This window comes from Saccostrea echinata, unplaced genomic scaffold, assembly GCF_033153115.1.
Source record: "Saccostrea echinata isolate AGI-Se365-2 ecotype Australia unplaced genomic scaffold, CSIRO_AGI_Sech_v1 ptg000002l, whole genome shotgun sequence".
NCBI classification, from domain to species: domain Eukaryota; kingdom Metazoa; phylum Mollusca; class Bivalvia; order Ostreida; family Ostreidae; genus Saccostrea; species Saccostrea echinata.
Window position 1 is genome coordinate 3,637,002 of NW_026889751.1, and position 22,031 is coordinate 3,659,032.

Sequence of the window (22,031 nt, forward strand, 5' to 3'; positions counted from 1 at the left end):
AAGTGAGATTTTACGAGACTGTGTAGGCCTGATATTTTGACATTTTTTCCCCTGACAAATGTGTATTATATCAGGCAGGTACTTTATATGAAGAATTTTTTAAGTAAGTTTCAAACTTTTCCTTTAGTAATAGTTGTCTTGTTTAAGTGATTTTTTATGCAAAAGTTATGTAGTGAAAGCCTTTTTGTTGACAGCGTATCAGAAGTTATGTAGTGAAAGCCTTTTTGTTGACAGCGTATCAGCTGCATTAGGTTGTTAGAGTAATGATCTGACTAAATTGGATGATAAATCTCAGGAAACTGGTATCCTACCGTTAAATGTAAGAAAAAGGATGTTTTATCAGCTGTTTATGACCTCTATTTAGTTACTTTTAAGATTATTCCAAAATTGAATTGCTGCAAGTTGTGGCGTTACTGGCTTGCTACACTATGAAATTGCTGCTTTGAACAATATATGATTTATAAACTTCCTTCAAAGTAGATCTGTAGATCGCTGGATGGCCCAGAGAGCTACATGTCACCCATTGAAAAAAGTGTATATTTATTGTGCACGAAAAAAGTGTTCCGTGTCTCATTTATTTTTTCATATTTAGACCATAATCTCAAAGTATGACTAACCCTGTGTTCCTAACTTATTCTTAAACTATGTCCACATCAAAACTTTTCCAGTAACTGTTGTTAATAGCCATCCTGGGCCTTCAACTGTGAAATTGAGACTATCCAAAATTTTGCCTATTTATAGTAATTATACTGCCATTTTGGAGGGTGGCAAGACAATTCCGCCCAATGCGTTCTTGCAGATGTTAACTACAGGAGAAGTCAATAGAGGTTTAAAGGATTTTTTTTTAAATCAAGCTTTTGTACAGTTGAGGTGAGAATTTGGAGAAATAAATCCAAAATGGAGCACAACTTTTTGTGTGCAATAATATACAGTTTTTTTCTATGGGTGGCACTGTAGTTCTCTGGTCTGACAATATTTCTTTTTCAGGGCGCAAAAGTTCTGCAGCTATAAAAAAAAGTATAATTAAGCAATTAAATATATTTTTAAGTACCTCAAAATATAGATCAGTTCCTGTTTTATAGGATAAACATTATGTGGACATGATTACTAAGCCAAACCCAAAGTTCAACAAAGGGTAAAGAGGAAAAAGCAGTATCTACACTGTGAAGCAACATGTCCCATTTTAACTTTGAGAATGAACTGAACAGTGTCTTAAGGATGGATGGGCCCATAACAAAAGGACCAAGTATGAGATTTGAGAGGAAGACAGATTGTAATCAGTCTGTCAACAGTTCCCTCAACATCAGCACAACAGCAAAAACTCCCATGAAGAATCTCAACCGATCCACCAACAATCCAAAGACACCATCTAATGCAAAGACACCAAAATCTACAAGTAATTTTATTTTCATTTCTTAATAATTGAATATAGCAGTTAAGAACATAATTTTTGATAAACATACTGTATACTGTGTTTTTAAAATTGTCACATTGACACTCGCCATATCACCTGTTAAAATAAATCTATGATGGATAGATGACTTTATTGAAGAACCTTTATATGTAATATATATAATTTTAATTCTATTCAAAGGTAAAACAAGGACACCAGGAGGATCCAAAGCTCCCAAAACACCCAGTGGTGGAGACAGATTTATACCAAATCGCAGTGCTACCCAGTTTGAATTGGGACACTTTAAATTAACTTCAGACAGTGCTAGTACAAGTGAAGCAGACAATCTGTTGAGTCCTTCACAGAAGGAGTATCAGAAAATAATGAGTGAAAACCTAAATGGAGCAGACATCTCAAATAACAAAATCATATCGTACAAGACTAAAGCTCCAGGTGCACCAGAAGGTAGTTTGTCATCCTTAAAAATATTTAGAGGGAGGAAAACTTAAATCAAACTTTAAATGCTTTATTTTTATTAAGAAAAGAAAAGTACTTTCATAAATACATTTTTTTCCCCACTTAGCTAGAATATTTTAATGATAATGATGTACTTCTAAGTAAATTTTTAAGAAAAATGAATTCAGTAAAAACACTTAAGTTTAATCATAAACAAAATGTGTTCCAGGATATCACAACAACCTTCGGGTCTTGTATAGTTCATGCAAAACACCTGCTGGTTCGATGAAGAAAACCATGCGTCATATTCCTCAAGTGCCAGAGCGCATCCTTGATGCTCCAGACATCCTTGATGATTATTGTAAGTATAAAGTTTTGTAGTCATTACTGTATATATTCTACAAATATCAGTATATGTGTACTATGTTGTTAATGTATCAAATTTTTGTAAGTGATAAAAAGGACAAGCAAGTGCTGTACTTGTATATTTGTGCAATAGTTGTGAAATCAGTATTGTTATAAATTTGTTATGTAAATGAGAGATTTTGACAACTCTTTAAATTTCTTTTTTACACTTGAACATTGAAAAGTATGATATTGACTCATGCTTGTTATAGATCAGTTGCTGACAACTGTTCCTGTGTTATCTTACATTTTTGATTGATCTTTGATATGAGATGATATAATAAAATAACACTACAAAAAAACATAATATTTCCATATTCCTAAATACTTGCCAGAGTGACCATGTGATCTATTATATATTATGAAACATTTATTGACCTTTATTGAATTAACATGGTCACTAAGGTACCCAGAACAATATTTCCCCTTTGAATACAAGTATTCTTGATAAATGGCCTTATCTGGTAAAACACAATGATTGTGGCGTATTTACTACCAAGTATATGATAAAAAAAAATGTCTTCAGTATTCAAGAAAAAAGTTCAAGTATGAGAAATTTTGTGTATCCCTTTAAAACTTTGAAGTTCCACACTTGTTTGCAGACCTGAACCTGCTTGACTGGTCATGTAACAATCTCCTGGCTGTGTGTCTGGGTGGGAGTGTGTACCTCTGGAATGCAGCCACAGGAGAGATTGACCAGCTGTTACAGATGGAGAGCTCAGACCAGTATGTTGGTGCAGTGTCCTGGATCAAGGAGGGCAACTATCTGGCTGTAGGAACCAGCAATGGGGAAGTGCAAGTGAGTGAATGTTTAATAAGGAATCATGAAGACAGGTTATGTCTGAAGGGAAAAGCAAAGTGCTCTTTTGTCATTACTTAGCTGCAAGGGGTATTCTATAATTCTAAAATCATACTTAGTTAACTGTTTATTTAAGAAATGAATTTAATTTTTGAAGATTCATGAGGACATGAACTACAACGCTTCACACCAACATATTTCATGAAGCGCTTTAGCGCTTCATGATAAATATGCCGGCGTGAAGCGTTGTAGTTCATGTACCTCATGAATTTTCAAAAATTAAATTCATTTCTTATATTTACATTATTTTTCTGCTGAGTTGCCACAAATTACACCATTCAACTGTCATTTTCCAAGCAAAACAGTTTGCACTATAGTTTTGACGTCAAGTACGGTATTATGATGTAACAATGGAGATATTCATGCTCATCTCATGGTAGTTCATGAGAAAATGAACAATCTTCTAATTTGCAAAGAATCTTAAAGAAAAATACTTGGAAATGTAAATATATATACAGGTGACTCTCGATGGCTCGAACTCCGATCTCGCGAAGTTCTCGATCTCTCGAAGTGAACCTCCGGTCCCGTTTTTTCCCTCTATATAACTAAGCAAATTTACTTCCGATCTCTCGAACTTCCCATCTCTCAAAGTTCTCCATCTCTCGAACCAAGACCTGGGTCCCGTTACACACATTTCATTGTTTTTTACTCTCTATCTCTCGAAGTTTTGATTGCGCGTGTGTACACGCCAATCAAGCGTAAAATTAATGCAGCTTGGACTTACCTGGATAACAGTGAACGCCTGGGGCTGGCATGGAGGTGTTAATTGGGTGTTTACATAGATGACACTATACCTGTGAGCATCCGAGTGTTTATATAAATAATTAATTGGTTATAATTTGTAAATTATAAACGAATTGCTTCCCAACTTATTTTGACTTGACAGCGAGACGAAAATTTTTAGAAAATAATTTAAGAGGCGTGTCAATAATTTTCCTTAGATTATGAAGTTTTATAAGTGTACATAATCCCAGTATGACAAACATTGCACAAGAAATCCTATCTCAAGAATTAAATACCGATTTAATATGAGAAATCTGGTAAAAGACCCGATCAAGCCCGGGGGGTAGCCACACCGACGATTGCTATTCAGGTTTTATGTAATCATGAAATGGGAACAAATAAATATTGAAACTTAAAGAGATCGTTTTATTTATTCAAAATATGATCATTGTTGTTGAAATCAAGTGAATTACCTGTAAAATACGAATGAAAACGTGCAATGATATTATCAACGTACACTTCCGGTATTTATAATAGTAGAACAATGATGATCGGAACTGAAAATTCCGGATTTTATTCACTTTCTATCTCTCGAACCCCTCGATCTCTCGAACTTTTCTTGCGGTCCCTTGAACTTCGAGAGATCGAGAGTCACCTGTACATGAATGTGATATAATTATGTAGAATAGGTTGTATTTATGTTTGTTCATGTTATCACGTATATTCTTTTCACTTAAGGTAGGAATTTCTTTCTTTAAGAAAGAAGAAGGTACAGTTTTGGCTTTATTGTGCCCTAAAAATTTAATGTTTTCAAAAACTTATGGAATTGGCTTAAATATGAGGTGAGTATATGAATGTGATAAATCATGAAAGAATACAGCATGAAGGAGGACCATTCTGGAAATATGACGTCATTAATTTGGTACATTTCTAAGTTTTTTACAGAAAAAGCCTCAAAATGACTCATTTCCTGGGTTAATTTTCCTTAAGAAAATAGGGTCCACAGCCGTCGCCCACTGCAGTTTTTGGATATGTTGTGTAAAATCCTTTGAAAAATCATATTTCTGAAAATCTTTGTGGGTGATGCATGCGCTCTATATTATCTGAGAGAAAAATTCACTGAAAATTGATGTCTTCTGCAACTTTTAAAGAAAATACGGGAAAATGCACAAGTGTATGACGTCACAATTAGCCTTTAAGAAGTCATATGAGAAAAACAATTTTTATATTTTTACTGCATGGAATTTCAACAACTCAGAAAGCATGAGTTTTAATTTTTTACATCACTTTCATATTTTTGAAAAATACTGGGCAAGATTTGTATTGAAACTGTACCTTGTTCTTCCTACATTAAGTGAAAAGTGCTCATGTTTAAAAAAAATAACAATTGTGCAATTTTTATCTGCAGTTATGGGATGTCGCGGCAAAGAAAAGGCTACGCAACATGGCAGGCCATGCCAACAGAGTTGGGGCTCTGTCATGGAATTCCTATATTCTGAGCAGGTAGGGTATAAATCATTTGAGTTGTGCATACAAATTGACTTATGGTATATGCATGTATGAAAATGGACACTGTGATTTAAAACTCAGTGCATGTCACCTTCTTGTGGTGCACTGAATAATGTTATTAAATTTTTTATGATTTGACAAATCAAATTTTAAAGTATGAAACAACTGTTATTTTATTTGAAATATTCTGTCAATTAACAAATGTAGCGGTTCACGGAGTGGAGCCATTCACCATCATGATGTGAGGGTGGCAGATCATCATGTCGGCACACTCCTGGGGCACACCCAGGAGCTGTGTGGCCTGAAGTGGTCCCCTGATGGGAAGTTCCTTGCCAGTGGAGGGAATGACAATCTCTTAAACATTTGGGGGGCCCAGCAGGGTAGTCCCCTCACTGACACATCACCAATGTTTACATTTTCACAACATCAAGCTGCAGTCAAGGTAAGCTTACAGTGACTTAATTTGTGTGATTTTGCTGTAACAAGAAATTAAGCAAAACTTTTTTAAGATTTTAGATTCCTGTTTCTCAATTCATTTTTTATAGATTTTTATTCATAGCACTAGGGTGGTTGCAAATTTTCTATGAATTGATTTACTGAAACACTCTGTATGTACTTAATGCTGAAAGGACTTCAGTATGAATCCTCCTAAATATTTATTTGTTTTGTAGGCCTTGGCCTGGTGTCCCTGGCAGCCTCACTTATTGGCCAGTGGGGGTGGCACTGCAGACCGTCACATCCGATTCTGGAACTGTAGCACAGGAACATGTGTAGACAGTGTAGACACAAAGTCACAGGTTAGTCTACACAACATGTTATATATAAGGAACTGTAGCACAGGAACATGTGTAGACAGTGTAGACACAAAATCACAGGTTAGTCTACACAACATGTTATATATAAGGAACTGTAGCACAGGAACATGTGTAGACAGTGTAGACACAAAATCACAGGTTAGTCTACACAACATGTTATATATAAGGAACTGTAGCACAGGAACATGTGTAGACAGTGTAGACACAAAGTCACACGTTAGTCTACACAACATGTTATATATAAGGAACTGTAGCACAGGAACATGTGTAGACATAAAGTAAGGAATGAATTTAATAGCTACCCAAGTTATATGGGTTGGGGCAGTTTACGCTTTATAACCCGGAAAGAGGATATAAAAAAAGCGTAAACTGTTCCAACCCAGGTTATACCAGTATAACTTGGGTGCTATATCAAGTTTATTCCTTATATTTTAATTTTCCATCATTAAATATAGTAGTGTACAAAATAAGACAATTGCTCCTTCAAAAATGCCTTCAAATTGTACATATTTTAAATGTAACGTCAAGCGGATTAAAACGTTTTTGATGTAAGTTGTAATGATGTAGGCAAAGCAGGTTATACAATATAAACTAATTTTATTTTACCCAATCAAATGACGTGTTAGAACTAAAATTAAATATAAAGAACAGTAGCACAGGAACATGTGTAGACACAAAGTGGCAGGTTATAATAAATATACATGTAATGTTTAATCAGATTGTAGACTTCAGAATGTCCATACTAGAGAATTAAACATCAAAATTAATGGAGACTGATGTGCCATTTTTAGGGTACTTATCCTCTGTCAAGTGGCTCCGGCAAATACTATTGCACAATTATAAATTTGAAAACCGCAGTAAAATCCATGTAGAAATTTTCTGATTTCTTTGGGGAAAAAAGCCCCTATCCTTACTCATCACAAAAACATTATCTGCTGTATAGGAGAAACTTCAGACATACTGTGCTACAGCATATTCAAATATTAATAATATTATATTGATAAAATTTCAAAAAGTTTGCACTCTGGTCAGAGATCCCTAAAACTGTTGGCCGAGATACTTGTCAATACCCATACAATGAAAACTTGAAATCAGTATTGAACACAATAATGAATTAGTACAGTGTATTCATTTTTTAAAGTTTGTACCATGGCAGCAAATAAATTACCATTTGTGGTCTTTTAAACCTGCCTCGTTATACCCCTGGCTTGAAAAATGGCGGTAGTGATTGGGATTGCTGTCCTTCCATTCATATGTCCATAACACTAGGGGGTACACATCTTCCTCCTATACCACTGAACAAGACTTTCACAAAATCTTTATTTATATTGCCATTGTGCACCTCCTATTTTATGTTTTGATCGGAGAGATACATGTATTTAGGCTTTCCCATAGTAAAACATGGACACTGCCATTCTTTCTATTATATTGGGGTAACTGCCTCTTATCTGTAATTTCTCCTATACTACTGAATGAAATTTCATGAGACTTTTCATGGAATCTTTATTACAAGTGCCATTGTACACCTCTGTTTTGACAACAGATATTTGGGGTTTCCTGTAGCAAGAAATGGACATATACTCATGTTTTTTCTAAATGTCTGAAAATTCTCGACAATCAGATATTGAAGTTAAAAAGCAGAAAAAGTGGAAGGGACTTCCAACTCACTTCGTCATATCAATTTTGTATACGAGATATTGATGTTAAAGGTATCGAAGTTCAACAGTTTCATTTTCTCCTGAGTTTTTGATTAATTTCAATCAACTCACCACATAATTTCCTTTAATTTTTAGCTCACCTGAGCCAAAGGCTCGAGTGAGCTTTTCTGATCGAAGAGTATCCGGCGTCCGTCTGTCTTCTGGCATGTGTCATCTGTAAACTTTTCTCATTTTTGTCTTCTCAATCTTCGCTAGCAAAAAGTTTCTGATCCGCTACTCTCCTCACAAACCCTTGGTCTATGATGCTGTCAAGAGTCTGGATTTTTTTCTAGAGTTTTTCTCAAGAAGTGTTTTGTGAAATAATATTTTAGTTCATTCAAGATGAAATTGCCATATTTATTTTACTGTTACTGAATATTTGAATTTTTTTCCACAGGTGTGTGCTCTGCTATGGTCAAAAAATTACAAAGAGTTAATATCTAGTCATGGATTTGCTCTAAATCAGCTGACCATCTGGAAATATCCTACAATGACCAAAGTGTCGGAGTTATCAGGTAAATCATTTTTATCTTCCCAAGAAAATTCCATCCTTATCATTTATGACTGAAAAATTAGTGTAATCTTAATCTTCATTACACACTCTGTCAGAAAAAAATTATTTTAATATTACACAATTAAATCCATACAATGATGACTGATTGTTTATAGGTCACACTGCTCGCGTTTTACACATGGCTATGTCGCCTGATGGACAGACAGTGGTATCAGCTGGAGCTGACGAGACGCTCAGAATCTGGAAATGTTTCACACTTGATGAACAGAAAAAAGCAGCACAGAAATCTGCTGTCAGCAAAGACAAAAAGAGTGTGTTCTCCATGACGTCGATAAGGTAGCTGTGACCCCTCGCACAGAGTATGAGGGTGTGTAGAAGGAAGGGATCCCTCAGGAGTATCAGAGATCTTAAATTGTGTTCAGTGTGATACTGTATTTTGCAATATACATATATATATAATGATATTACTATTCAGTTTTATTCAATTCAAAAGCATTAATAGACTGAGAATGTGTTAAAAATAGCTACCCCAGGTACACATGATCATAACTGAAATTGAAGAGTTCTTCATCAGTAAACATTTGTACAACCATCATGACCAATATATTAAATCCCTTTGGCAATATGTTTTAAAAAATGTGTAAATTGATACTGTTGTGTAGACAGAAGTGACAGCATATTTTTTTGTTAAATAACATATTTATTTCATGAGGGGGATGGGTATGCAAAAGAAAGTTATCTTTCTTGCGAAATAAATATTTATTCAACAAAGAAACTTTTAATGAATTGTTATTACCGGTACACTTCATTGTCAATTTATGCATATTTTCTTTGTTCTTTGAATCCAAATCATTTTATTATTTTAAACTGAGAAAATATGTATTTTTATCTCAGTTGTGAGAACTTAATTGAAAAGGACACGTTAAATATTTACTGTATGTGTTAATGCCTGAATTGTTTGGATTTGTTTTTTTCTGGAGTCTATTAAGGTATCTCACGTGTGTCCCCCTTTTTTTTTTGCCTCTTGGGAGGTACCATTGTTTACCTTCCATTTGACATACTTGGCTGCACAATTGTTCAGGAGAGAGGTTGTTAAAATATTTTACAGAGTTAGATAAACTTGTATTTATTGTATTAAATACCAGCTTTGTTACTTTTGAACAATAAAGTTTAAAAACACATATTCAGTCTTATATTCATCTAAATCCAATGCCATGGACAGGTGATTGTTCACAGCAGAATTTTCTCCAAAATGAAGCCCAAACGCGTCAGGTTGTCTGCCCAATAAATCACAAATCCTACACATTTCATCTCAAGCTATGAGGGATAAGAAGTCAATATCTACACCATTTTATCTCTTGCTATAACAGTTTCATCAAATTCTATCATAAATGTTGTCCCTTTATGCCAGTGAGCTGTAACTTTGGCTGGCTAAAATAAAGAATAAAATATGTTATTCATCTATGTGATATTGAGTGAAAGAACCGAGATAGAATAAAAATCATCAAGAATGCCAAATACATGTAGAAATACTTACAAAGTTTGCTCCATTGAGTACAGCTTCTATTATACCAGCAGTAAAGGCAGCACAATTCAGCTTCCCTGTAAGGTGGAAACATAGGTAATCAAAAGTTATGAAGCTCACCTTGACGAAAGATATCAATGGGGAAGGCACATCTCCAAATATTTTCTAGTTGGTGTGCATCCCTAGATCAATATCGATGCAAGTTTGGTTTCGGTAGAATTTATAAATACTTGGGAATGTACCTGCTCCAAAAATTTAACTTTGAGAAATCTTCTTAACCCATAGACAGGTATGAGGCTAGCTGCAGAACTGTAGCTCTCTGGTTGAGAAAATTTGGACAGCCAACCCAGAAAGCTACAGATCCAAGCATTGTAAAAATCTTCAATTTATGGCCACTTTTTTGTGCCTCGCTTCAGGTATTATTTGTTTTTTATGCATTGTCCTGCTTGAAGCATGGTATCTGTTAATGCAGCTAATATGAGGCAAACTGTTCGCATGATTACAATGAGTACTTTACCTCTTATCAAAATTATGAATTATGGTCTAGCATTCAGGTTGAGGTTGGTCATATTGATATGTATTGAAGTAACATTTCACCTTTGAAAATATTTTTACTCCTGCACATCTGGCAGACAAAAATATTTGCTTGACTTTAATTAACAATTAGCCCTCAATCAAAATTAAAAAATCTTTAGCCCTTGACCCACAGAATACTGACATTCCAAGGCCATATAAGCCCTGTTTGGAACCCGTGAAAGGTAAATAAAGTATCAGGAATAGGAGTAAAATATATGGTTAATTAACAGATACCATGTTTCAAGCAAGGGGAATGTACAGAATACAAGAAATAATACCCGAAGCGAGCAACAAAAAAAAAAAATCACTGTAAATCAAAGGTTTCTGCAATTCTGTCTGGTTTGTCTCTCCTAATTTTCTCAGTCAGAGAACTACAGTTATGCAGCTACCAGGCACAGGGTTCAAGCCCCAGGATGAGGACTAGGTTTAAGTATAATGCAATTTATTTTCTTTACTCTTGAACTTCTAGTAGACAAGCTGAGTGAATATGGTAATGGTGATAGATTTCTCACCAGACTGTAAAATTTCTGCCACATAATTGACAAGTTTAGATCAGTTCCAGGCCCAAAGTGATCATAAGCCTGAGAAATTCATGATAATCAGCTGACCATCAAAGCCCATGGGTCTCTTGCTGCATTCTTGTCAATGTTTCCAATGTTTTCTCTTACAAAGTTATGGGCCAGGCACAATTTCTGTCATTGACCTTGAACTTACCCAAATGACTTTGTTGGTCACAACACATATCAAGGTTATAAGCAATGCCTTGTGCCTAGTATGAGCTTCCAATGTCTACCCATGGCTAGGATAGTAATTTAAGAGTTTTTCTGACAGTGACCTTGAACAAGTGACTTGTAAATGACTGGGTCAAGGTCATGACACCCCAAAGGTCAGAAGTAATCTGTAAAGTACTGTGTCAATGGTCATCCATTAGAAAGTTCTAGACATGTAGTGGTTTGGGCCATGCTTATTGGCCTGGATAGATCAGTGGGTAGAGCACATACTGACTAGTGGTGCAGGGGTCCCTGGTTCGATTCCTAGTCCAGCCATAAATTTTCTCTTTACCCGTACAAATTTAGTGCTGTCAACCAAACCTGGACTTGGAGGTGAAAGTCCTGAAAGGAGCTAAAAAGAAGTTGGGTTGTGTCTTCGAGGGCAAAGACAATTTAAGGAGAGAGCAATATAATGGTCTGGGATGTGGATATCAGGTTGGATAGCTCAGTGGGTAGAGCACCTGATGAAATACAATCTTAAAACTAGAGCTACTTGAGCACTAAGTTCACAAAATGATACCCCCCCTCCCATATGAGTATAATGACAAAGTGCATTTCTTGCTGGTATGTAAATGAGATTCTGTGAAAGTTACATTGAATTTCATTCAGGGGTTTAGGAGGGGGTTGCATTAACGAAATGAATACCCCCTTTATTGAGTAAAATGGCAAGTCCATGTTTTGCTATGGGAATCCCCAAATATCTGTCTGATCAAAACGTAAAATAGGATGTGCACAAAGATACTATGTATTACAGATTGGTACCCTCAATGTTAAATAAAGAACAGCAAAGTCCATGTTTTGTTATGAGAAACCCCTATATCCTTCCAATCAAAATGTAACATAGAAGGTGAAAATGGCACTACGTTATAAAGATTCAGCAGACACGGTTCCAGGAATTGAAGTTAGAGGGGGCGCCAAAAGTAGGCAGCTCCTGGATTCTAGAGATTTTGTAGGGTAAAAATGAGGTCTACCGAGTAGACATTTTTACATTTTCTCAATGAAACTATGATTTACACTAACTTTGACAATTTTAGGGGGGCGCGCACCGGTGCGCCCCCCCCCCCCCCCCCCCCCCCCCCTTAAATCCACCACTGTTCAGTAAAAATTTCAATTAATTGCATTTAGTGATGTAACAGGAGTTGCAGATAAGTGATGGCTACCCCCAAGTGTACCAAAAATTGCGAAGTTCATGCTTTCCTATGGGAAACCCCAAATATCTGTCCAATCAAGGGTAAACAAAAATAGGAGGTGCACAATGGCACTAAATTACAAAGACTCTGTCAAAGTCTTAATTTTATTCAGTGGTATAGGAGGAGTTGTGGATAAAAGATGGGTACCCCTTGATAGAACGTTCCATCGTTAAAATGACGTCCTACGGACCAGGTGGTGAGGGCTTGTCCCGAGACACAGTTAGATTATTCTTACTAGGGTACCCCTAATATTATAGAAAGAATGGCAGAGTCCATGTTTTGTAATGGGAAACCCTAAATATGTGTCCTATTGAAAAATGTAATACATGTAAAGATTTTGTGAAAGTTTTATTAAATTGCATTCAGTAGTGTAATAGGAGTTGCAGATAAGGGATGGCTACATCCAAGTGTAACGGATGTACTGACGGAAGGAGGTATGCCCAGACACCCACAACTATACTCACTACTTTTAATGCTTGGGATATAAATATAGGATGCTTGTATATTAATAATGAAATGTGGTCCCATAGTTCTGGACAAAAACATTTTGGCTCTGTTGAGTGAAAATAAATGTTAACAAGAGGCCCATGGGCTACAACGCTCACCTGAGACAATATGCCCCTGATGTTCTTCATAAGCAGATTTCCTCTATATATTCATATGTAAAGCTTTGATCACCTGTTCTAGCCACACCCTACCACCAGCTGTCATGTTTGAACAAAATTGAATCTTAACTATCTGAGGATGCTTTCATATTCATATAATTCATCATGGCTTTTTCTGTTCTTGAAAACAGAATTTTAATGATGTCTGCCACCCTACCCTGGGGGATCATAATTTGAACAAACTTGAATCTACACTACTTGGGGATGCTTCCATATCAATATGATAAATCATGGCTTTGTTGTTCTTGAGAAGAAGATTTTTAAAGATTTTTTTTTCATGTCAATGTTCATATACAGTGTATAAAACTTTGATCCCCCATTATGGCCCCACCCTACTACTGGAGAATGATTTGAACAAACTTGAATCTACATTACTTGGGGATGCTTCCATATTATTATGAATAATCATGGCTTTGTTGTTCTTGAGAAAATTTTCAATTTTTCCTATATATTCCTTTGTAAAACTTTGATCCCCCACTGTGGGTAATGTCTAATTGTGTCTTTGTTGTTCTTGAGAATATTTTTCATTTTCCTATATATTCCTATGTAAAACTTTGATCCCTCATTTTGTGGCCCCACCTTACCCCCAGGGGTCATGATTTGAACAAACTTGAATCTACACTACCTCAGGATGCTTTCATATCATTTTGACTAATCATAGCTTTGTTGTTCTTGAGAAGAAGATTTTTAAAAATTTTCCTATATATTCCTATGTAAAACTTTGATCTCCCATTGTGGCCCCACCCTACCACTGGGGGTCATGATTTGAACAAATTTGAATCCAAACTATGTAATGAAGGTTTCACATAAGTTTCAACTTTTCTGGCCCAATGATTCTTGAGAAGAAGAGTTTTAAAAGATTACACCAAATTTTCACCAATTCTTAATTATCTCCCCTTAAAAGAGTGTATGGCCCTTCATTTGAATAAACTTGAATCCCCTTTACCAAATAATGTTTTGTGGCAAGTTTGGTCCAAATTGGCCCAGTGGTTCTTGAGAAGAAGTTGAAAATGTGAAAAGTTTACAGACGGACGGAAAAACAGACAGACGCCAGACAAAATGTGATCAGAAAAAGACATGTATGTCTTTGCTTCCCCTCACCTAATACATGTACATGTTTTTATTTCTTCCCCAGTATATTTTCCTTTTCAGTTCACTCCCTCAACTGTGTGACAAAAACTGTGTACAGGGAAATTTTTGCCCCCGTTTTATTTTCGCCCCTTTCGCCCTTCTCACACATGGGCGAATTTAAAACGGGATGAATTCAAAGAACAAAGTATAATTTCTTAAACAGAACTGCAACTGGGCGAATTTAAAACGGGGCAAAATTGTTTGCAAGTGTGAAAGGGCGAAAATAACCCTGTATACAGTAATATACGAGTTGTGGTTAAAAACAATGTGAATAGAGTAAGTTAACTAAGTTTAAACCTGCTTACCTTTGTCTTTTGGGACAGATATATATTTGTTGACTAGGTGTTCAGTTTCTATAATATAATCTATGGTGTTTTAAGGAAACTATTCTTGCAATGCCTATTCCAGCATCTTTTTCATGTAGCATGAACACTATTCACAGCATGTTCTTGATAAAATTCTGGTGCTTTTTAAAGAATTTATCTCTTTCTTTTATAGTGTAAAAGCAAAAGTCTCAACAAATTTTGAATGGTCCTTGTATAAACATATTTTAATTAACAGATTTATTAATCTGATAAGGAATGAAATGAGATGATAAAAGGATACAAGTTTTCTCATCATCATTGGAATGTTCTAATCTGTCTGCTTCCTTTCCAAACAAAGTCTACAAAAAAATAAATAAACCAGATAATTTTATAGCATTTTTAATAATATGATTGCTAACCCTGCACGTTTGTCTCAATTCATAAATTTAATTTTTAAGACACGTTTTTTTTTATTTCATTAATAGAAAAAGTTCAGATTGTTCATCTAGAGAGATAAGTGTTTTAATTCTAGGTATTTAAAAATCATCCATGGATAAAATCCCTGACTCAGCAGAAAATGTTTAATCTGCACCCGAGGCTTCTGTTTAGGAATAAGGATAAAACCCATGCCAATCTTCATAATCCAAATTCTGATTATTCTGATTAGACAACTTAAAATAAAGTAACTCTGTAAACATCAGCAAATTTTACCTTCCAGAAATTGTTCTTTATAAATAAGAGCATGTTAAGTAGTTTTGTTTCCCTTTTATATCCCTTCTCTCTGACAAACAGGAGGTCAAGCATGTGTGAACCAACATGTTGGCCTAACTCTGATAATCTGAAAGAAAAAATAAATCAATGATACTGTATACACTTATAAATCGTCTGATTCTAATTAGAAGGCAAGTTTACTTTGTATCTTATGCTTAAAATATACATTCATGTAACATTATAAATATTACATACTTTCAAATCTACATCTATTCAGTATTTCTGACACTGGTGGTTTAACTTGTAATGAAAGAGTAAATAACTTCATCTTTCAACACATGCAATTTCTCTGCCATTTGTCAGAAAGCAACCTTTACTGAAATACAGATACATGTACTGGTCGATACATTGTTTACATGCCACCACAAACTTTTCGTTCATTCTGAAATTTGACTACAGGTGAAGAGGCAAATTTAAACTTTGTTAATGACGTGAGTGCGGGGAGGTTTCATTTCCATACCAGCACAAGAGTCATGAATCTATCGTATTTAAGGTCTCTTTTGAAGGACAGACTTATACTTTCTTGGGTGGTTGAGAAAAAGAGGCCATTACTGTGGAATCATCACTGTTTGGGGGGGGGGGGGGGGGAGGGGTATGATTTGAACTTACTTAAATCTACACTTCCTAAGGATGCTTTTGAATAAATATGACACAAAATGACTGTTGCTGATTTTTCCAATGTATTCCTATTTGAATTTTTGATCCCCCATTGTGGCCCCACCCTATCCCCAGGGGTCATGAATTGAACAAACTTGAATCTACACTACCCAAGGCTTCTTCCATTTAAATATGACTAATCATGGCTTTGCTGTTCTTGAGAAGAAGATTTTTAAAGATTTTTTTCCTATGTATTCCTACCGGTATGTAAAACATTGATCACCCATTGTGGGCCCACCTTACCCCCGGGGGTCATGATTTGAACAAACTTGATTCTGCACTACCTGAGGATGCTTGCATATAGATTTCACCAATCATGGCTTTGCTGTTCTTGAGAAGAAGATTTTTAAAGATTCTTTCCTATGTGTTCCTATGCAAAACTTTGATCACCCATTTTGGCACCACCCTACCCCTGGGGGTCATGATTTGACCAAACTTGAATCTACACTACCTGAGGATGCTTGCATATAAATATGACCAATCATGGCTTTGCTGTTCTGAGGAAGAAAATTTTTAAAATTTTTCCTATGTATTCATATGTAAAACTTTGATCCCCCATTGTTGCCCCACCCTACCCCAGGGGTCATGATTTGAACAAATTTGAATCTACACTACCTCACAATAATTCCACATAAGTTTCATATTTTCAAGCACAGTGGTTCTTGAGAAGAAGATTTTTAAATGCCATTAATTTTTCACGAGTTCATAATTATCTCCCCTTGGAAGAAGACATGGCCCTTCATTTGAACAAACTTGAATCCTCTTTACCAAAGAATACTTTGTGGCAAGTTTGGTTGAAATTGGCCCAGTGGATGAAAATGTGAAAAGTTTACAATGACAATGCCAACAATGACGATGACAACAACAACGACAGACAACAGACAAATTTCAATCAGAAAAGCTCACTTGAGCCTTCGGCTCAGGTGAGCTAAAAAGACCATGGCTCTTCATTTGAACAAACTTGAATCCCCTTTATCCAAGGGTGTCTTATGGCAAGTTTTGTTGAGATTATTTGCCCAGTGGTTCAAGAGAGTATGTTAAGAATAAGAAAAATTCACAGACGATAGACCCATCATAACAGACAGACAAACAGACAGACAATACTGGCTCAGGTAAACTGAAAACACCTCTTTTTTTTGTCACCTCAAAGAAGTGATATAAAAGCTCTCATCTAAAATTGAAGCATACGACATGCATTCAGTTTACCTGAATTTAGACATTGAATTTTTATATGCGATTTATTTAAGTGTATTGTAGGGCTGGGATGACACCACTTTTTCTATAACAATTAATATCATGATATTTGAGCCACGATATGATATGTATCACGATATGTTGGGTTAGTTGTAAAATCTTTATTTTGTATTGAAATGAAGAAAACATTTCTTCACAAATAAAAATAATTTATTCAAAGTTGTTTATCAGTTGTTAAACTAAGTTATTTTACACAAATGGTGTTAATTATTATGTATATCATATTAATATTTATATTTAGAATTTTTATTTTATAAATTAAACCCAAAATGTTAAGTAAATAAAGAAAACATGTCAGAATTTTTTTTGCGATATTTCTTCATAATGTATCGATATGCGTATCGTCCTCACACAGAATCGATATAATCGATATCTCGATATATTATATAAGATGATCATTTTCGTAATTTTCATAGGCTGAAAGGACGTCACGTGATATTCCTCCTTTTGTGATATCAAAGCAAAAGTGCGTCCGTGGAAAATGATATCGGTTACACTAAAGTTACGTAGAACGTGACGTCACATGTTTTTAAATGTGTTTAACCATTGTGACGTACTGACAGCCAAGTCTCTTCAGTTAGGACTTTGTCAGTGCATTCACTTTGAGATCACTTGATTATATAATATAACTATTATGGACTTCAGTGAAGGGTCAATATGTGGTTATAAGGACTCATGGCAATTGATATTGACCTCAGACACAGAAAATGATAGCGACCTTGCTGGCTCGGTCACAGTCACTTTCTGTGTCTTCGGTCAATATCAATTGCCATGAGTCCTTATATCCACATATCGACCTACACTGAAGTCCATAATTGTATAATATCTTCCCAGCCCTAGTGTATTGGTCCACATCTTTGATTTTCGTTTTGTCAGTTTGAAACTTTTTTTAAAAAATTCTTTAAAAAAATAAAAAAAAACAACAACAACAACAAAAAAAAAAAACAAACAAAAAAAAACACACACCAGATAATTTAATACTCACTTTGTTTGAAGCTCAGAAACACTGTATACTCTGTTTTGGCAGTATTGTACCATCTCTGAGAACAAGAGGGCAAAAGTGGCAACATTAACCTACAATGATTAAAGATATCTATTTAAGGAATGCAGCGAACTGCCAAGTTATATCATATAACCTGGGCTGGGGCATTTTACACTTTATAAACCATGAAGTGGTTTATAAAAAAGCGTAAACTTTTCCAACCCTGGTTACATAAACTAATTTTTTTAAGCAAGCAAATGAAGCATTACAACCAAAATCAAATTATTAATAGGGATGGCAACGAATATTCATTCGATGTGTTGATATTCGAATATGAATTAAGATTCAAATATTTGGTGTTTTCAGATTTCATAAAAAGAAGTACTGTGATTGATAAATTTTGATTAGAACAGTGCTTGAATTATCCCTGTTTAATTTACTAGCAATCAATTTTGATCGCCTGATTTCTTTCACTACTTTCTTATCTTATAGATTTACTAAATGACATGTATTTTGTTTTGAGTAAGGTGTTAAAGAATTGTACAATAATGCTTTATGTATAATACAAAACGTACTTTCATAGTTTTTTTTTTTAGTTAGATATGATCGGATCTAGAATCGAGGACAACAAAATGAAATCTTAAAATGCCTAAAGGCATGAAGAGTATGAATTAATTGATCATTGATTGGATGTCCGATAGAATTAGCCTAAGTCTGTAATTAATATTGTAAAGGGCTTAATTTCAGAATAAATGTGTAAATTACTTGATTACCTCGGGTTGTACATAATCCTGAATTTTATATTCATTATCGGGAAATTAGTTAATTACCTATAAAAATTGTCTATGGAAATATTTGTTTACATTGTATCAAAGATTATAGTCATATCTCTTATTAGGCAGATTTACACGCATTGAAATCTGAACAGTATACCGTTGCCTTTAGTAAGACGACTGGTTCCTCAGATGGAGCTACTATAAATACACGTTTCACTTGTTAAAATTATACTTTTCTACATTTAAATCAATTATTTATTTCAAACATTGAAAAATATCAAATGAAATTTCTTATTGTACACCTACAAAAGTCTTCATACAATTTTACTTCCAATATAAGTATACCTATGCTTAACCTTTCATGATGCATATTTAAAATAAAACAGATTTTATTTATTTTATCGAATATTCGAATATATTCAAATACTTTCATTGAATATTCAAATATGAATTATTGACAAAATTGACTCCCTAATTATTAATAACAAAATGCATGACAAGATGACCATATGCTACAATGCTCACCTGAGTTACTATGACCCTGCTTGGGGATGGGTATCACCAAAATTTTCGTATGTTGTAAAAACCTCAATAGCGACAAAAGTAACTGTGCACCTTCCACGGCAGGAGAAAGTTACCAAAGAAACTTACATCAATTGCACAGGTCAGTACAGTACAAACAAACACAAATGCACATTTATAAACTGCAATAAAATGTATCCTTAATTCTCATTATATCGTGGGTTCCATTGTATCGCGGTATTTCCCAAAAATTACGATACATAGAGGATATTCAATGTTTTGTAGATGAATATGGAATTTATTTCACGAGTGGGACAGGATTTTTTGATATTTTCACGAGTGCGAAGCATGAGTGAAAATATCAAAAAATCCTGTCCCACTCGTGAAATAAATTCCATATTCATCTACAAAACATTGAATTTTCTGTTTATTACATTTTCTTTGATTTTTACTTTGCCTCTGTCTTTTCATAACACAGTGTCAAAGGCTTGACGTCATAGTTGAGCGGATGAGACGTAATAGCTTAGCAGATGTGTGATTGAAAACATTACATAGTATGGATTTTAGTAACATATTTGGGAAGAAATTTGCAGTTTTAGCTCTATCAAGATGCATAGTTACTATCTCTATCTTATGAGAGGCCAGAAATTAATTTTTACTTACTTTGATATCCTTTCACACTGTGAGAGAATATCATTTTGGTATCCTTTCACACTGTGAGAGAATATCACTTTTATTCAATAAATAAATCACAGTATTTCACTGTTGAAAATGTAATAAATAGCTCATATCCTTTTTGTTGATGGACTATCTGTCTGTCATCTGAATGTTGACTTTTGTGATGATTAAAAGTATGGAACACCCGTTTGAAAAAATATTTATTCAAATAAAACAAAATTTTACAGATTTCCATTCCCGTTTTTATTTTATTTAGACCATTGAATATATAACCAAGTAAAATCCATAATAAAGTTCATATTTTGAAAGCCTTAAGTTTGTATTATAGTTAAGTTTTCATGTAGATTTACATCATAAATTAAAAAAATAAAAATTGTACTTTGTGACCGTGCCAAACCTCCATGTTTTTCAATACTGCGATTCAATGAGACTCTCCACTTTAGGAGGTAAATAAGACTTCCTGTTATAAAAATAGACTACCAAGTAAACAAAGAAAGCTTAGAAAATAATTAGCCACTAAAAAGTTAGGCCATTAATAGGTTTATGAATAGTATTTGGTGAAAAGTTAATGTAAGAATTTGGAATAACTTTTTTATGCAAAAGAAATAAGTACCGCGATATTATGAGACACCAGTATAAACAAAAGAAATATAAGATAACCAACAATGTCCAACATGAACATGAACTGGTGTCAACCATTCCATGCAGGTACTAGTGATAAGAAAGAAGTCAGGTGTAATGACTGCGAAGGGTTTACATGTAACCTAGTGCTGATATCGGAGATAGGAAAAGTAATATGCCTTATGCCTATTGTAAATTTTAAAATTTTAGCCTATGTTGTCAGTTTATGGGGGAAATTTGTGCAACAATCCATTTTTCTCCCGCATTTTTTACAAAAGCACGAGATTATTGGTTACTTTATAATAAAAACAACAAAACACCTGTTTATGGTAATGTTTATTCTTCTCTATTCTAACGAGGGATAATCGGGCTTTAAATAGCGAGGTAATCTCACTATAGTGGAATTGCTCCCAACCTGTTATTAAAGCCATCACAGGTGGAACAAGAAAACATTGATGTAACCATCAATTGTCGCCCGGGAAATAAATAAAGTAAACAATGGAAATGAGTCTTGATCATCAAACCGCTTCGATATGTGTGACAAAGGCATGCATCTAAATGATGGAGACGATAGTCGAGAATATTTTGAAAACTTATAGTCGGATGAAAATCGAACAAAAACGATACCCTTTTAAACTTTATCAATTCCTCAAGTAAATGTTGGCTGCATAAAATATAATTTGAAACCAGACACATGCATCACCTATTTTCAAAAATGTCTTTCACTTTAAGAATATAAAACACGAACTGTGTAAAGTACGTTTTTATGCGATAAGTAAAATTCGATGTTCTAAAAAAAGGGACCTGTCGTTTTTTCGATAGTAAATGATGAGCAAATTTATATATTAAATATGAAAAACATATATATTTTTACAGATTCACTTTATGGAAGTAAATATATTGTGTATCTCGTAATTTATAAAGGGAAAGAACATTCTGATAAACAATCTTTTTAATGTTTAGAAAACCTTTGATTCTGAATAACTTCTCCCACCTCAATCCCCATATACCAACACTTAAACTTATATGTATAGAGCAGCCCGGTCCTCCGGGCTGCAATAAAACCCTCCTATGAAGTATGAATTCTGAAATCGACCTCTTGGAGCAAAGTCTGGCTAACAATTTTCTAATTAATTATATATGAGATTACAATACCTCTGGTTTTCCTTTTCCTAGAGGTTTGTCCAGAATGGTACTTGTTTTCTGCTTGTTTATCGTCGCCATATTCCTTCTGCAG

The 22,031-nt window shown here is 34.5% G+C and overlaps 2 protein-coding genes across 2 annotated transcripts; one reads left to right on the top strand and one right to left on the bottom strand.

Moving 5' to 3' along the window:
• Positions 1–86: 86 nt before the first annotated feature.
• Positions 87–9,552, top strand: LOC133205421 (cell division cycle protein 20 homolog). Its single transcript, XM_061341242.1, has 10 exons — positions 87–103; positions 1,083–1,396; positions 1,595–1,858; positions 2,079–2,210; positions 2,857–3,053; positions 5,245–5,339; positions 5,553–5,787; positions 6,017–6,142; positions 8,255–8,372; positions 8,527–9,552. The coding sequence occupies exons 2-10, from the start codon at positions 1,174–1,176 to the stop codon at positions 8,709–8,711; spliced, it is 1,575 nt and encodes a 524-aa protein (XP_061197226.1). The 5' UTR covers positions 87–103; positions 1,083–1,173; the 3' UTR covers positions 8,712–9,552.
• On the bottom strand, positions 9,482–22,031 carry LOC133205431 (trafficking protein particle complex subunit 5-like). Its single transcript, XM_061341252.1, has 7 exons — positions 21,950–22,031; positions 18,201–18,289; positions 15,245–15,371; positions 14,835–14,892; positions 14,534–14,593; positions 9,909–9,973; positions 9,482–9,802 (listed from the first exon to the last, which is right to left on the bottom strand). Exons 1-7 carry the CDS (start codon positions 22,016–22,018, stop codon positions 9,713–9,715), a joined length of 558 nt encoding a protein of 185 aa, XP_061197236.1. The 5' UTR covers positions 22,019–22,031; the 3' UTR covers positions 9,482–9,712.

Excerpts from the sequence above, each read along its gene's own strand:
- LOC133205421 (XM_061341242.1), top strand. The coding sequence starts at position 1,174 with ATGTCCCATTTTAACTTTGAGAATGAACTGAACAGTGTCTTAAGGATG. Across the intron at positions 2,211-2,856 it reads AGACATCCTTGATGATTATT|ACCTGAACCTGCTTGACTGG; the intron begins GTAAGTATAAAG and ends ACTTGTTTGCAG. Across the intron at positions 3,054-5,244 it reads CCAGCAATGGGGAAGTGCAA|TTATGGGATGTCGCGGCAAA; the intron begins GTGAGTGAATGT and ends TTTTATCTGCAG.
- LOC133205431 (XM_061341252.1), bottom strand. The coding sequence starts at position 22,018 with ATGGCGACGATAAACAAGCAGAAAACAAGTACCATTCTGGACAAACCT. Across the intron at positions 18,290-21,949 it reads TAGGAAAAGGAAAACCAGAG|GTTAATGTTGCCACTTTTGC; the intron begins GTATTGTAATCT and ends TAATCATTGTAG. Across the intron at positions 14,893-15,244 it reads TAAAGAACAATTTCTGGAAG|ACTTTGTTTGGAAAGGAAGC; the intron begins GTAAAATTTGCT and ends ATTTTTTTGTAG.